Source organism: Petaurus breviceps, unplaced genomic scaffold, assembly GCF_028583685.1.
Source record: "Petaurus breviceps papuanus isolate PSGF00001 unplaced genomic scaffold, PetGlider_PUasm1.0 91041, whole genome shotgun sequence".
NCBI classification, from domain to species: Eukaryota; Metazoa; Chordata; class Mammalia; order Diprotodontia; family Petauridae; genus Petaurus; species Petaurus breviceps.
In genome coordinates, this window is record NW_027187400.1 from 23,347,911 (window position 1) to 23,361,644 (window position 13,734).

The following is a 13,734-nucleotide window of genomic DNA, read 5'->3' on the forward strand; positions in this document are numbered from 1 at the left end:
ATCTCCCTCTGTCCATCCCTCTCTCTCCATCCCCCCTTGCCCATCCCTCCTCCTCTCTCCATCCCCCCTTGCCCATCCCTCCTCCTCTCTCCATCCCCTGCCCACCCCCTCTGCACTTTTGTCCATGCTCTCTTTTTCCTCTTTCCATCCCCGGTACCCCCCAGGCTGTCTATAGCTCCTCTCTGGCCATCTCCCCCCTTCATCCATCACTACTGTTAATTACTTCTGCCTCAAGTGAGAAACTCCAGTGTCTTTATAGAATCCTAGATCTAGGCCTGGAAGAGCCCTCAGAGGCCCTAGCCCTCTCCTTTTATAGATAGAGGGGAAACTGAGGCCAGGGAGAAGCCCCTTGCCTAAGTCACACTTGTAATAATCAGTCACCAGATGCAGCATCTCTGATTCCAGAACCAGTGCCCTTCCTACTGTAGCCCTTTGTTCACAGCCCAGGGCAAACCCAGTCTTCCCTCCCTGTTCTCTGTGATCTGTGATTCCGTTCCACCCTACGCTCCAAGCCTGGGTGCTCCATCTGCTGCCCCTCACCGAGGCCCTGCCTGTCCTCCATGCCTATAGAGCTCTTCTTTTCCCCCTCCAACTCTCAGAGTCCCTGGTTGACCTCCCACATGAAGCTTTTGCTCATCTCCCCAACTCCTGGTGCACTCCTTCCCAGAACAACATTGTATTCATTTTGTATATTTTTAAAAATATGCTTGTATATTCACATCTTATTTCCTTTCTTATTGGCATATAAGCTCCTCAAAGGCAGGGAACTCTTTTACTTTTCTTTGAAGCCCTAGCCATGGGTGGGGAACCTTCAGCTTTGAGGCCACTTGTGGCCCTCTAGGTCCTCAAGTGCAGCCTTTTGACTGAATCTAATGACCTAGAAGGCCACACGTGGCCTCAATGCTGAAGCATCCCCCCCTCCCCCCACTCAATAAACATTAATTACCTACTATGTAACAGCAATAGGAGTACAAAGAAAAGCAAAAAGAGAAGACAAAAGAGTCCAAGACAGAACCTGAGGGATACCTATTGTTAGAGAGCATGTTCTGGAGGAGGATACAGCCCAGTAAGACTGAAGGAGCTGTCAGATACATAGGAGAACGAGGAGAGAACAGTGTCCCGAAAACCTAGAGAGAAAAGTGATCAACAGTGCCAGAGGCCATAGAATGAAGACTGAGAAAAGACCGTTGGATTTGGCAAGTATCATGAGTAACTTTGGAGAGGTCAGCCAGATTGTGAGGGATGAAGAGAGTGAGAGAAAGTGGGGGCACCATTGTAGACAGACTTTTCAAGTTGAGCCACAAAAGGCAAAAGAGATACAGGATGATAGTACCACTTGTCCTGGGGGGGGGGGGGCAGAATCCCTTGTAACCAGCAGTGTGCTGGGAAATTTTTAATAATCAGCTTGGAAATGTATGACAAATTTTAAAATTTAATCTGCATTATTAACATTTTCTCTATCACTTTCTTGAATTTACATAATCAACAAAAAATAAATCAAGCCCTAATTTGTAGTATTCACTGATTTCCAAGGTGTAAATGCTCACACTGAGAATTTAAGTATCACCTCTTTGGAGCCTGTACAGCTGGCTCCAGCATACACTTCCAGCTTATAACAAATACGCATAATAAAAAATTCCTTCCTTGCCTATATCCAAAAAATGCATGTTTCATTATGTACCTTGAGTCCATCTATCAGAAGGTAGAAGGCATGTTTTATCATGAATCCTCTGGAATTGTAGTTGTTCATTGTGGTGATAGAATTCTTTTAAAGTTGTTTGTCTTTATGGTATTAGTATTTTATAAATTCTGGTTCTCATTTCACTCTGTCTTTCCTCATGCATCAAGTTTCTCTGAGACCTATCCCTTTCCTCATTTCTTAAGCATTGTTTTATTGCATTACATTCAGATACCATAATTTTCAACCATTTCCCAGTTGACATTTAATAAATGCTGACTGATTGATGACCTACCTTATCAGAGTAGAATGAGAATCAGTGTGACAGGGAGAATGGAGCCTTGGACTTGGAGTCAGGAAGATTTGGGCTCGAATCCAGTCCTCAGACACTAGCTTTGTGATCCTGGGCATGTATCGAATAACTTTTCCAAATCTAACTTTCCTGACAGTAAAATGGGATAATGCCTGAAGTGCCTTTTTCAAATGAGCTCATTTTTTAAAATTATAAAGTGTTATGTAAATGATTTCTGTTGTTAGAGTATCTGTTGTTGAAAGGAATTTTTAAGACCTAATGCAGTTCCTCTTCCCTCATTTTACAGTTGAGGAAATTGAGGTGAAGGAAGAGGAAATTTGCCCCAAGTCCCACAGAAAGCAAGAAGCAGTTTAGGGACTCAAACCCAGACTATTTGAGGGCAGATCCAGAGTTCTTTCCACTGTCTCATGCTTTGTCTTTATATACTTCCTTCCTTGTAGAATAATATCCACAAGGGGATCTTTCTTAGCATTAGATTATAAATTTCTTGAGAGCAGGATCTCTGCATGTTCCCTAATATCTTATACCTATTAAGTATTCCCTAGATGTTGGTTTCTCTTCTTGCAGGGCCTGGCCCAGATGCTGCCCTCTTCATGAAGTCTGCCTGACCCTTTCCCACTTAATTAACAGCAATAATAATTGTAGGACTCGGGACTTGGTTCAGGTCCTAGTTCTAACATAGGCTGGCTCTGTGACCCTGGGCACATTACTTAGCCTTTCAGTGCCCCAGGCAAATATTTAAGACTATATATGTTATAGATAGTTGGCAAACTGCATTGGTGGAAAGAGTGTCCTGTTGGCAAGTTTGAACCGCATTTATAACGCGCTCTCTTCACAGACACCGTGTGAGACAGGTAAATGCAGCTGTCATCATCCACATGCTGCTAGGCTCCAGGTGGTTTGTCTGCAGTGCAGTCACAAAGGTTCTGAGCCGAATTTTACCCTTACAAGTCCCAGGTTTTTTCCACTTTACCACATTGTTTGGAGGCAGCTCCAAACAGTGGATAGAAACTGGGCTTTGAATCAAGAAGACCTTCGTTCAAATCCAGCCTCAGACACTTACTAGCTGTATAACCCTGGGCAGGTCACTTCATCCCTGTCTTCTTCAGTTAGTTTCCGTATCTGTAAAACAACACCTACCTCCCTGAAGTGTTTTGAGGATCAATTGAGGTATGTAAAGTGCTTTGCAAACCTAAAATCGCTGTATAAATGCTAACTAGTATTATTATTTGTTTTTTACAGTTTGCTCTTGGTTCTGTGCTGGCTGCTACAAAAGCTTCCAGCGGGCTGCCACAGGCTGGAGATGAGTATGATTTTTACCGAAGTTTTCCTGGCTTCCGGGCATTCTGTGAAACACAAGGAGAGAGGTTACTTCAGTGGTAAATGCTCATTGTCATTTCTTCTTACCAGTGATGGAAGTATTTTTTTTTTTAAGTGGTAGAGATTTATTTATGCTCCAGAGCTATATCCATATTATGAAGGGGACCATGCAAATGAGGAAGTTTCAGTTGCCTTTTGAACTTTTGAGTTACCCTTTAGAAGACTGTTCATAAGACAAATTGAGCTTGTCTTTTTGAATTAATTAGGGGACTAGGAAATGGGCACTTGCATAATTTGGCCTCTGATACAAGTTGTAGAATTTCAAATATGAGTGTTTACTAACTACTATAACTGTATCTGGGTAATTAAAACATTTTTGAAATCTATAGATGAATAATGCCCTGGATCTTAACAGTTTTTTTAAACAGTTATGTCTCAGGATCAGAAAAACTGGCTATTTCCTAATTACTAGAGTAAGAGGCTGAGATAGAGTTTGTAATGTCTCTTTAGAACTGTGAAATGCATAGAATTAGCAGGCACTGAAGAAATCTCATTCATCTTCCAAATTTTATAATGGGAGAACTGCAATTCACAAAGGTTATTAAGCACCTGCTGCTTGCAAGGGATTATTCAAGGCACTGGAGATACACAGATTGAAAACCACACAGTTTCTGTCTTAAAGGAATTTGCAGTCTCATAGGAGGTTGTAAAGTAAATATAAAGATAAGTAAAGTACACAGTAGATGAAAATGAAGAAAAAGAAGAGGTGGCCGGCAATGATCCAGGAACATTTGAGGAGAGAAAGAATACATTAACATGGAAGCAGCAATTAAGGGAAGGTTTCACTAAACTAAGCCTTGATAAGAAGGATTTTGACCAGCAGGGATTAGAATGGAGTACCTTCTAAGCATAGGGAAATAGGCTGGGTGAATGCCCAGAAGTGGGAGACTGTGTTGAATTCAAGAATCCAATAATAATGCAGTTTGGAATGTTGGTGGCAGGAAGGGGAGTAATGTGAAGTAGGGTAAAAAAGTATTACAGATTTGGGTGGGATCTTAAAGGCTGCCTAGTCCAACCCACAGCTGGCTAAGAAGGCCTCTACAACACACCTTTCAAGTGACTATCCAGCCTCAATCTGAATGGTTTGAGCCAGATGGAAGACCCTGTGGTGCCAGGTAGAGGAGTTTGTATTGATGCCATGGGCCAGAAAGAGGCACCAAAACCTTTTGGGCATGACTGTGTATCGGTCAGACTGATGTGTTAGGGAGGTTATTTTGGCAGCTGCGTGAGGACCAATGGAAAAGGGAAAGACCTTTTGACAGGCAATTTGCAAGTTTGGTAGGTTACTATTAGAATGACAGACAGTTAAAGTCACAAAACAGTTGAAGCCTCTTGGGTGCCATCCTTTCCACTGTTCTCCAGTTTGTAAGGAAATGAATTAATAAGAGTAAACCTTTTTTTTGTTCCCTTAGTATGAGTAAGGTCATGCAGTACCAAGGATGTCGTAGCCACATTAAGGACCGGGGTAAAGTGACTGAATTGGAGGACAAGTTTGATTTGCTGGTTGATTCCAATGATGTTATTCTTGAAAGAGTGGTGAGTGACATGGCCTGATGATCCTCATATAGCTAGGAAATGAAGCTCTCTTCTGACAGTTAGTGTCTCACACCCAGTGGTGCTGTTGAGGGAACATACACTAACAAGTATTATGTTTTTGGTAAGACCCACAAAGTCCTTTATAGTCATTATACCACAACAATCCTCTGAGGTTCCGAAAGTATTACTATCCTCATTTTCCTTTTGTGGCTAGTAAGTTTTTGAGGCAGTATTTCAGCCCAGGTTTCTCCTAACACAAAACCAGGAGCTCTTTTCCACCACACCACATGCCTTCTATCATAGATGAAGCAAAACTCTTAGTACATTAGAAAAATAATGTGGTATTTCTCACTGGCAGTGCATATTTCCTTCTTCTGGGCCCTAATTTCCCTATTTCTAAGGAAGGGGCCTCTATAATCCCTTCTAATTCCAAATCCTGTCATCCTATGGTGCTCTGAAGAATTGTTTCTAGACTCATTTCAGCTTGACTCAGGAATCTTTAGTGAGGACACAGCAGAGAGCTCTAGAGGGGAATAGTTGCTAAGTTATGAGCCTGAATGTTTCAGAAAAGTGCTTTGTTTGTTAGGACTTCCAAACAATGATTATGTTGAAACAAAATGTCTTGCATTCTGCAAATCAATCTTTGTAAGAACCAGGTAAATATCACTTCTCTCATTACTGTTCCGTGTGTGTGTGCGCGCGCGCGCGCACATGTGCATGCATAAACAAACACATGAATGACCTCTCCCTTTGGTGGCTAACCTCCTTGAGAAGGCTGTCTTCAGTAGCTGCTTCTACTTTACTCTCTCTTAACTCCCTACACACTGACTTCTGACCTCATTATTCAACAGAAGTCACTCTCTCCGGTTACCAGTGATCTCTTAATTGCCAAATCTAAGGGCCTTTCCTCATTCCTCATCCTTCTTGACCTTTCTACAGCATTTGAACCTGCTGATCTCTCTTGATATATTCTTTTGAAGTTTTTGTGACACTGCTCTCATTTGCCTCCTCCTACTTGATGGACCACTCCTTCTCATTTGATGAATCCTAATCCAAGTCACTCCTCCTCCCTGTAGGTTTCCTCCAAGACTCTGTCCTGGCCTATCATCTCTTCTCCCTTTATCCTCTATCACTTGGTGATCTCATTAACTCCCATGGATTTAGTTATCACCTCTGTGAAGATGATTCTCTCAGGTCTTTTATCTAGTCCTAACCTCTCTCCTGCTTTCCATTCTCTCGATTATTAGACATATGAAACTAGATGTGAACATTTCAAACTCAGTGTCCAAAGGTCAACTCACTATTGTTCCACAGAAACCTTCTATTCTTCCTAAATTCCCTATTACTGTTGAGAATACCATCATTCTCCATCACCCCGATTTGAAACCTCATCCTCAATTCCTCACTTTCTTTCAGCACCCCCATATCTAATCTGTTGCTAAGTCCTGCTGATTGTACCTTCATAATATTTCTCCTTTGACACTTGCCACCACTTTGATGCAGGCCCCCATCACCTCATACCTGGATTATCGCAGATAGCTCCTGGGGCAGGGGTCTTCGTGTTTCAGGTTCATCCTAAATCACAGGTCTGACCGTGTCACCACTTCCCTAGTCAATCAACTCAAGACTCCCCGTTACCTCTAGGATCAGATAGAAAGTCATTTATTTCATATTCAAACCCCTTCACAACCTGGCTGCTTCATGTCTTTCCAATCTTCTTATTCCTTATTTCCCCTCCACATATTCTGCAAACCATTGACACTGGCCTCCTTGCCATCTCCAGACTTCTTGAAGAGGAAGGATTGCCTTCATGCATGGAAACTCTCCCGTTTCACCCCCACCTCCTGGCTTCCATGAGATCTCAGCTAAAGGTCAACCTTCTGCAGGAAGCCTTTCTTAATCCTTCATACTTTTAGTGTCTTCTCTCTGAGACAAGCCCCAGCTTATCCTGTGCAGAACTTGTTTGTACATAGATGTCTCCCCATGAGACAGTGAGCTTGTTGCCTTTCTTTGTATCTCCAGCACTTTTTAGCACAGTGCCGGCACACAGCAAGTGCTCCATAAATGCTTGTTGATTTACCTTATAATCTGTCTACTTTTGGTTTTTATTTTAGGGTATTCTCTTGGATGAAGCATCAGGAGTAAACAAAAATCAGCAGCCTGTCCTCCCTGCAGGAATGCAGGTTCCTAAAACAATTGTGTCTAGCTGGAATCGTAAGGTGAGGATTCCTCCTTACCCAGACTGCTCTCATACTGTCTAACTCTAATTCCTAATTTAAACTATAAAATGAGCTTTTGCTAATTAAAATTTCAGTCCTGGTTTTGTAGACAAAACTAATCTCTGATTTAGCTTGCTGTCCAGTATGCCAACTATTTATGTCCTTTTTTCTTCCTCCGTGTAGCAGCAAGCACCCCAAGCGTCCTCAGGGTTTGCAGCTACCACAGGTTCTTGGATCTGCTTTGTTAAAGGAAAGCAACTCAAAATGGGTTAACAGGCTTACTTTAATCAGTCAGACATATATCGTTTACCTTGTTCAGGGGAAATAGGTCAGCACCCCGAACTTCAAAGCATACAGGCAGAATTATCAAGACAGAAGCAGATCAAGTAGACAGATTTCCAAACTGTCCAACCATTACATCCATACCCAGTCAACATCTGGGTTTTTCAAAGCCAGGGGACTCTCAACAACGGCTTCCCAAAATTCAGATCAAATCACAGAACACTTCTTAAAGTGAGTCTCAAAACAAAGCTACACATCAGGGCTTATATAGCCTTCTCCTGGCTCAGAGAATGTAACAACCTTATTGACCCACTGGCCAATCAAAAAGTATCTACTGAAAAACAAGCCTCCCTCCCCAGGCTTCTGGTGCACTTTAGCCTAGGGGCAGGGAAGATCTTTAAAATTTACATTCGCATTACACTCCATCAGAGCTGCCTAACCTTTAGGGATTTCGTTCTTTAAATGCATCTTCATTGATGGGACAGTTAAGACATCAGTTGGAATATTACTTTTCTGGTTCATTTAATACCGCAGAGCTTTTTGTAAGGGACATTAGTGTAGAACAAATTGAGGATTTCTCTCTTTCCTTAGGCAGGAGAGTATAACAAGAAAAAACAGTCTGAAACTTTCCGACTGCTTCATGCCAAGAACATCATTCGACCTCAGCTAAGGTTTCGAGAAAAGGTGGATAATTCCAACACACCATTTTTCCCCAAAATCTTCATCAAGCCCAATGCTCAGAAACCTCTGGCTCAGGGTAAGTTGTCTTGGTGTTGCAGCAAGCACCCCAGCATCCCCAGGGTGGCTGCCAACACAGGGTTCTTAGATCTGCTTTTCTAAAGGAAAGCAACTCAAAAATGGGTTAACAATCTTGCTTTAATCAATCAGATATATCATTTACCTAGTTCAGGGGAAAAAGTTAGCACCCTGAACTTCAAAATATACAGAGGTTACAAGTAGAAATTACAAGAAGACAGAGAAACAAACAGATCAGTCAGATAGGCCTCCAACTGTCCAACCATTACATCCATACCTAGTCAGTTACCAGAGAGGGAAGCATCAACATCTGGGTTTTTCAAAGCCAGGGGACTCTCAACGGCTGCGCTGCCCAGAATTTCCTCTGGTCAAATCACATAACACTTGTCAAAGTGAGCCCCAAAGCAAAGCTTCCCATCAGGGCTTATATAGCCTTCTCCTGGCTCAGAGAATGTAACAACCTTCCTGACCCCCGCTGCCCAATCACAAAGTGTCCCCTGAAAAAAAGCCTCCCACCACTGGCTCCAGGTGCACTTAAGCCTATCAAAGGGCCTAGTGGCAGGGAAGATCTTAAAAATTTACATTCCCATTATACTTGGTCAGCTTTTCTTTCACTCTGGGGTTAATAGAAATGTTGAATGTGAAGCTAGGAAAGTATAAAACCATCGCACTTCTGACTGTTTCATCACATGAATTATCAGGAACACAAAATATTGGAATTTTAAGTGTTCTTGCATGTATAAAATCAACTTTTTTCTGCTTTGGTCTCCAGCACTCACCAAGGAGAGACGTGAGCAGCAAGAACGCCCTGAGGATTTGGATGTGCCGCCTGCCTTAGCTGATTTTCTCTATCAGCAGAAAACTCAGCAAATTGAGCAGGATATGTAAGAGATTAGCCATTGCTGGGGGTGGGGTTTATAAAATTTACTATGAGGTGCACTCTTAGCTACAATTTAGTCAGACATCCCCAAAAAAGATTGTAAGTGGAGTTCCGAGTCACACAATTGGAGTAATATCAAATATGAGGTTCCAACCCAAGGCCTCAAATCAAGTCCAGGGCTCTTTTTACACATCACATTGTTTTCCTGTGTTAATTCTCACTTTCATTTCTTTGTCATTCCTATAAATGTGTGAATATGCCTTAGAGAATCAGAGAAGCAAGTGCATAGAAATGAAACGTTGAAAATTATCAGTTAGCCTTTTGATATGTAGCCTGAGTAAGTTGGTGAACATAAAACTTTTCATATAAGTATTGGTAGAGAAATATTGCAACCCATCAGGTGGTCATGTGCCTGCATCTGATTTGATATTCCAAAACTTAAAACCCTATGCTAGAGGGCAAGGAGGAGGTCTTCTTTTAAAAATCTCATACAGTCTCTAGCAGGATGCCTTGCTCATAGCAGACACTTAATAAATATTTTACTTTTTTCCTTTTTGTCATTTCTTTGGTATGAATTTTCACTTTACATTTTAAAATAATCCATCTAATGTTAGGTATATAACTTTACAATAGTAACCTTTCAGTAACTCTTTGTCAGTCACCTTCTGATCCCTCTAGTTTTGCATTCACATATCCTTACACATTTTGTACATGTTTGTAGTTATTATGTATATGCTTCCTTTTGTTCTACTTTTTTTATGTACCATTATAACAGCCTTTTCCATATTTCTTTATCATTCTCACACTCTTCTTTCTTAATGGTGTCATTCATTCTCTGTTTCCTTTGTTGTTATGGAGAGAGTGAGTCCCCTGGGGTCTGGCAGGTCCCACCAAGTAGTCATGGATCTGGTAACCATTCATGGGGGGCCAGCCTGGCTGAGTGTAGAGAAAATCATCATTAATTTGGCCACCAGATGATTTTTTTTCTTGCCACAGCAACTCACCAAAACTATTCCTAAGACATATAAGGGTTGTAACCTTTGTCAGTAGATGGAAAGCCTACGATAACTGAATTAGAGATCCTTGAATTACCGTAGTAAAACAGTATTCTGCCATACTAATATGCCATGACTTGTTTATACATTCTCTGCTTTTTCAGATTTTTGCTGTTAGAAGTAATGCAGTTTTTATTATTTCTAGAATGTGTCTACCATTTAAAAGTTTATTTTCTGAGGCCTTTGTTCTCATTCCCTTTTCCCAATTCATAATAGATCAGGCTGCAGGAAGGCTGCCATTTTTCCTCTGACTGATTTCTTTTTCAATTCATCCAGGTTTGCTCATCCCTATCAGTATGAACTGGATCACTTTACTCCACCAGATGCAGTCCTTCAGAAGCCACAGATTCAGGTTAGTCTCCAGCCTACATTCTAGAATGGTGTCCCTGCAGAAAGGGAGGGAAAATCTACCAATACTCATTCATTAATCCTTTATGTGCCTGGTATTTTGCTAAGAATATGAAGATTAAGCTAATCAGCACCTCTTGCAAGGAAATCTTCTAATAGGGGAGATAACATGTACAGATATACAGGTATATGTGAAATATGTTCTCAGGGTGTGGAATTGCCATCAGGAAAGGCCTCCTACAGCAGGTGATATTTAAGCTGAGAGAATCCAAGCGGTGTAGGTGAGGAGGGAAAGCGCTCCAGAAATGGGGCCATCCAGAAAGTGCAAATGTACAGAGACGGGAAGTGCAGAAAATAGCCAGTGAGCTTGGGGTCTCTCTCTGTATGTCTATAGATATGTGGAGATATATATACACATACACATGTATACATAAGCACATTATACACAAAGACACAGATAGATAGATATGTGGGTCATCTTCATAGAGATAATTGAACCCATGGGAACTGACAAAAGCATAGAGTAAGAGAATGTAGGGAGAAAAGAGGGCCTAGGGCAAAACCTTCTGGTACACCCATAGTGGGCATGACATGATGAAGACCCAGCAAAGGATATGGAGGAGAGGTTAGAAGGGAAAATCAAGAGAAGGGAGTATCACAAAACCCTGGAGAAGAGAGAATATGCAAGAGGAAAGAGTGGTCAACAGTCACAGGTGCTACAGAGAGGTCAGAAGGTTGGGAATTCAGTAAAGGCCATTTGAGTCGCCAGTTAAGAGATCATGGATAGCTTTGCAGAGAGCAGTTTTGTTTGAGTGAGGATATCAGAAGCCAGTTTGTAGAGATTTTAAAGAAGAACGAGAGAAGTGGAGGCACCAGGTATAGAAGGCTTTTTCAAGGACTTTAGCTACGTAGGACACAGAGATGTAGGATGATAGTGATGATTGTAATAAGATCTAGAGAGGGTTTTTAAAAGAGAAGGGACACCTAAGTGTTGTGTTTATGGCTTACGTTTGTTGGTAGTAAATGACAGCAACTTTGGGGAATGTCTCCAGTCCATCACTTTGTTTTGACTTTGGAGAAGATGATTAATCTTCTTTATTATTTCTAACAGTAGTTTCTTGTTCTAGATGTACAGACCTGTAGAAGAAACACCCTGCCATTTTGTATCCACCCTTGATGAACTTGTGGAGCTCAATGAAAAACTCCTCAGTTGTAAAGACTTTGGGGTAGATTTGGAGGTAGTTTTTTTTTTTAACTTTGATTTAAAATTTGACATTCTCTTATTTTACTTATTGGGAAAGCAATTAAACTTTAACTTCCTTGTATTTTCTCACAAAAACAAGTTTTTCAAAAGTTCAAAAACTGGACTTTGAGGAAATATAGAATGAAACCTAGTGACATCCTTTTCTCTGTCTCCCATCTCCTCTTTCTGTTTGTATTAGCACCACTCTTACAGGAGCTTCCTAGGGTTGACATGCCTAATGCAGATTTCCACCCGAACAGAAGACTTCATTATTGATACCCTGGAACTTCGATGTGACCTGTATATCCTCAATGAGAGCTTCACAGATCCATCCATTGTTAAGGTCAGCTTATGCTTTTGAACTGTTGTGTGATGACTGGGAGAGGTGAGTGACATGTTCAGCCTATTGACCATTTCTTTTCCTATAGACTCGGTTAATGTGAAAGAGCTAAGTGCTGTGTTTCTGACTAGAGTGAGATGGGTTTGCTCCATGTTTAGCGTTTTATCTAAACACTTGATACGTATGTAGGGAAAGGGACATTGGCCTTGGAGTCAAAAGACTTGGATTCCTGTTCAGCCTTTGCGGTTTATTGCCTGTGTGACTTTGGACAAGTCATTTAACTAACATCTGCAGGCCTTAATTTCCCTCAATATAAAATTAGAGGGTCAGACTAGATAACCTACCTGTAAGCTGCTGGCTCTGATCCAGAACAGATGACATTTAACTGGTAGCCATTCAAAAGAATATTCGTTCACTTTCACAAATGACAAAGTATAAACAGTGGTAATTCATTGATTGTATTAATAATATATGAAGCTAGTAGAGAGTTGTAGGCCAGTGAGCTTGATTTTTACTCCTGCCCAAATTCTAATTATTCAAGATTTATATCAGAGATACCCTTGTTTGACCTTTTTGTCATAAATATCAGACAAAGTATAAAACAGAGAGGCAAACTCACTAAAGATTTTCGCCAGTGATGCTCCAGTGCATAATCCTAATTGAAGAAGGGTCATCTGTAGATGGTGGGCCCTCCAGATACTCATCTCTGTGTGTGGCAGTATTGGCCTCGGACTATTTCAGAACATCCTGAAAGAGAGTTTGATCTAAAAAAGTGTGTGTATTTGTGTCTATTTGTGAGAGTATGTGTAGACAGTTTGTCCCACTAGCTGCATGTTGTAATCTGGGCAACTGACATTTTCCATACACTTATTTTTTCCTATGTAGATGTTAGAACCTGTTCCAAAGGTTCTATAATGTTCTGGGGTTTGATGCAACCAACCTGAGACGCGAGTGCACGCGAGAGAGGGTGTGTGTGTGTGTGAGAGAGAGAGAGAGAGAGAACATATATACATACACATGACAGAAAATAACACATATATGAGTTGGACACAAAAACAGAAGGGAAGAGGGCTGGATTGCCTTCAGAAGATAGAGGTATTTTAATGACCCCAAACCTCTCCCAGAGACAAAATTCTATCTTTTTAATACCATCCTTGTTCATGGAAGATGAGAACCTCTGAGGAGTTAGAAGAGGATTATTACAGAGGTTGTGGTGGGTGGGGCCAGGCCAGGTACATCAGAGAAGCACCTGAATGAAGGCTGTCATCGGAGAATTATGTAAACATGAGAGAAAATGGGCTGGTATCACGTCCAGGGTAAAGGAAGCCAGGTAGATGGTCCAAGTACTCTATTGGTATCCTCAGATAGCAGTAGAGAGGGAGAAAAGGAGGAAAGTCTCTTAGACATTGGGTAGACCAACATTTTGGAAGCCTTGGACAAGAGTTACAGAAGACAGGCAGGCATGGATAGATTGCAGCTTTGGTGAAAAGGACATCTAAAACAGACAAAATCATTAGACTGTAATGAACATTTGAATATTATTAAAGAGAGTGTGCATACTTCTAGAAAAGTAAGTGATGATTTCAAAGAACCCACATGGCCTCAGCAAGAACAGGTCATAACAGACTCACCTTATTTGTTTTTTTGGCAGTTACTATACTGGTATCTCAGAGGAATGCTATATAGTTTGCATGGATTTTAGTA

The 13,734-nt window shown here is 41.2% G+C and overlaps 1 protein-coding gene across 2 annotated transcripts in view; it reads left to right on the forward strand.

The window, feature by feature from the left end:
* The window catches only part of EXOSC10 (exosome component 10), a 41,423-nt gene that overhangs the window by 1,108 nt on the left and 26,581 nt on the right, over window positions 1-13,734 (forward strand). For both annotated transcript variants that reach the window (XM_069078741.1, XM_069078742.1), the window contains exons 2-9: window positions 3,234-3,370; window positions 4,784-4,907; window positions 7,022-7,126; window positions 8,000-8,165; window positions 8,937-9,048; window positions 10,376-10,451; window positions 11,575-11,685; window positions 11,890-12,033. In XM_069078741.1, the coding sequence (XP_068934842.1) occupies window positions 3,234-3,370; window positions 4,784-4,907; window positions 7,022-7,126; window positions 8,000-8,165; window positions 8,937-9,048; window positions 10,376-10,451; window positions 11,575-11,685; window positions 11,890-12,033 (975 nt within the window). The remainder of the gene's footprint in view (window positions 1-3,233; window positions 3,371-4,783; window positions 4,908-7,021; window positions 7,127-7,999; window positions 8,166-8,936; window positions 9,049-10,375; window positions 10,452-11,574; window positions 11,686-11,889; window positions 12,034-13,734) is intronic.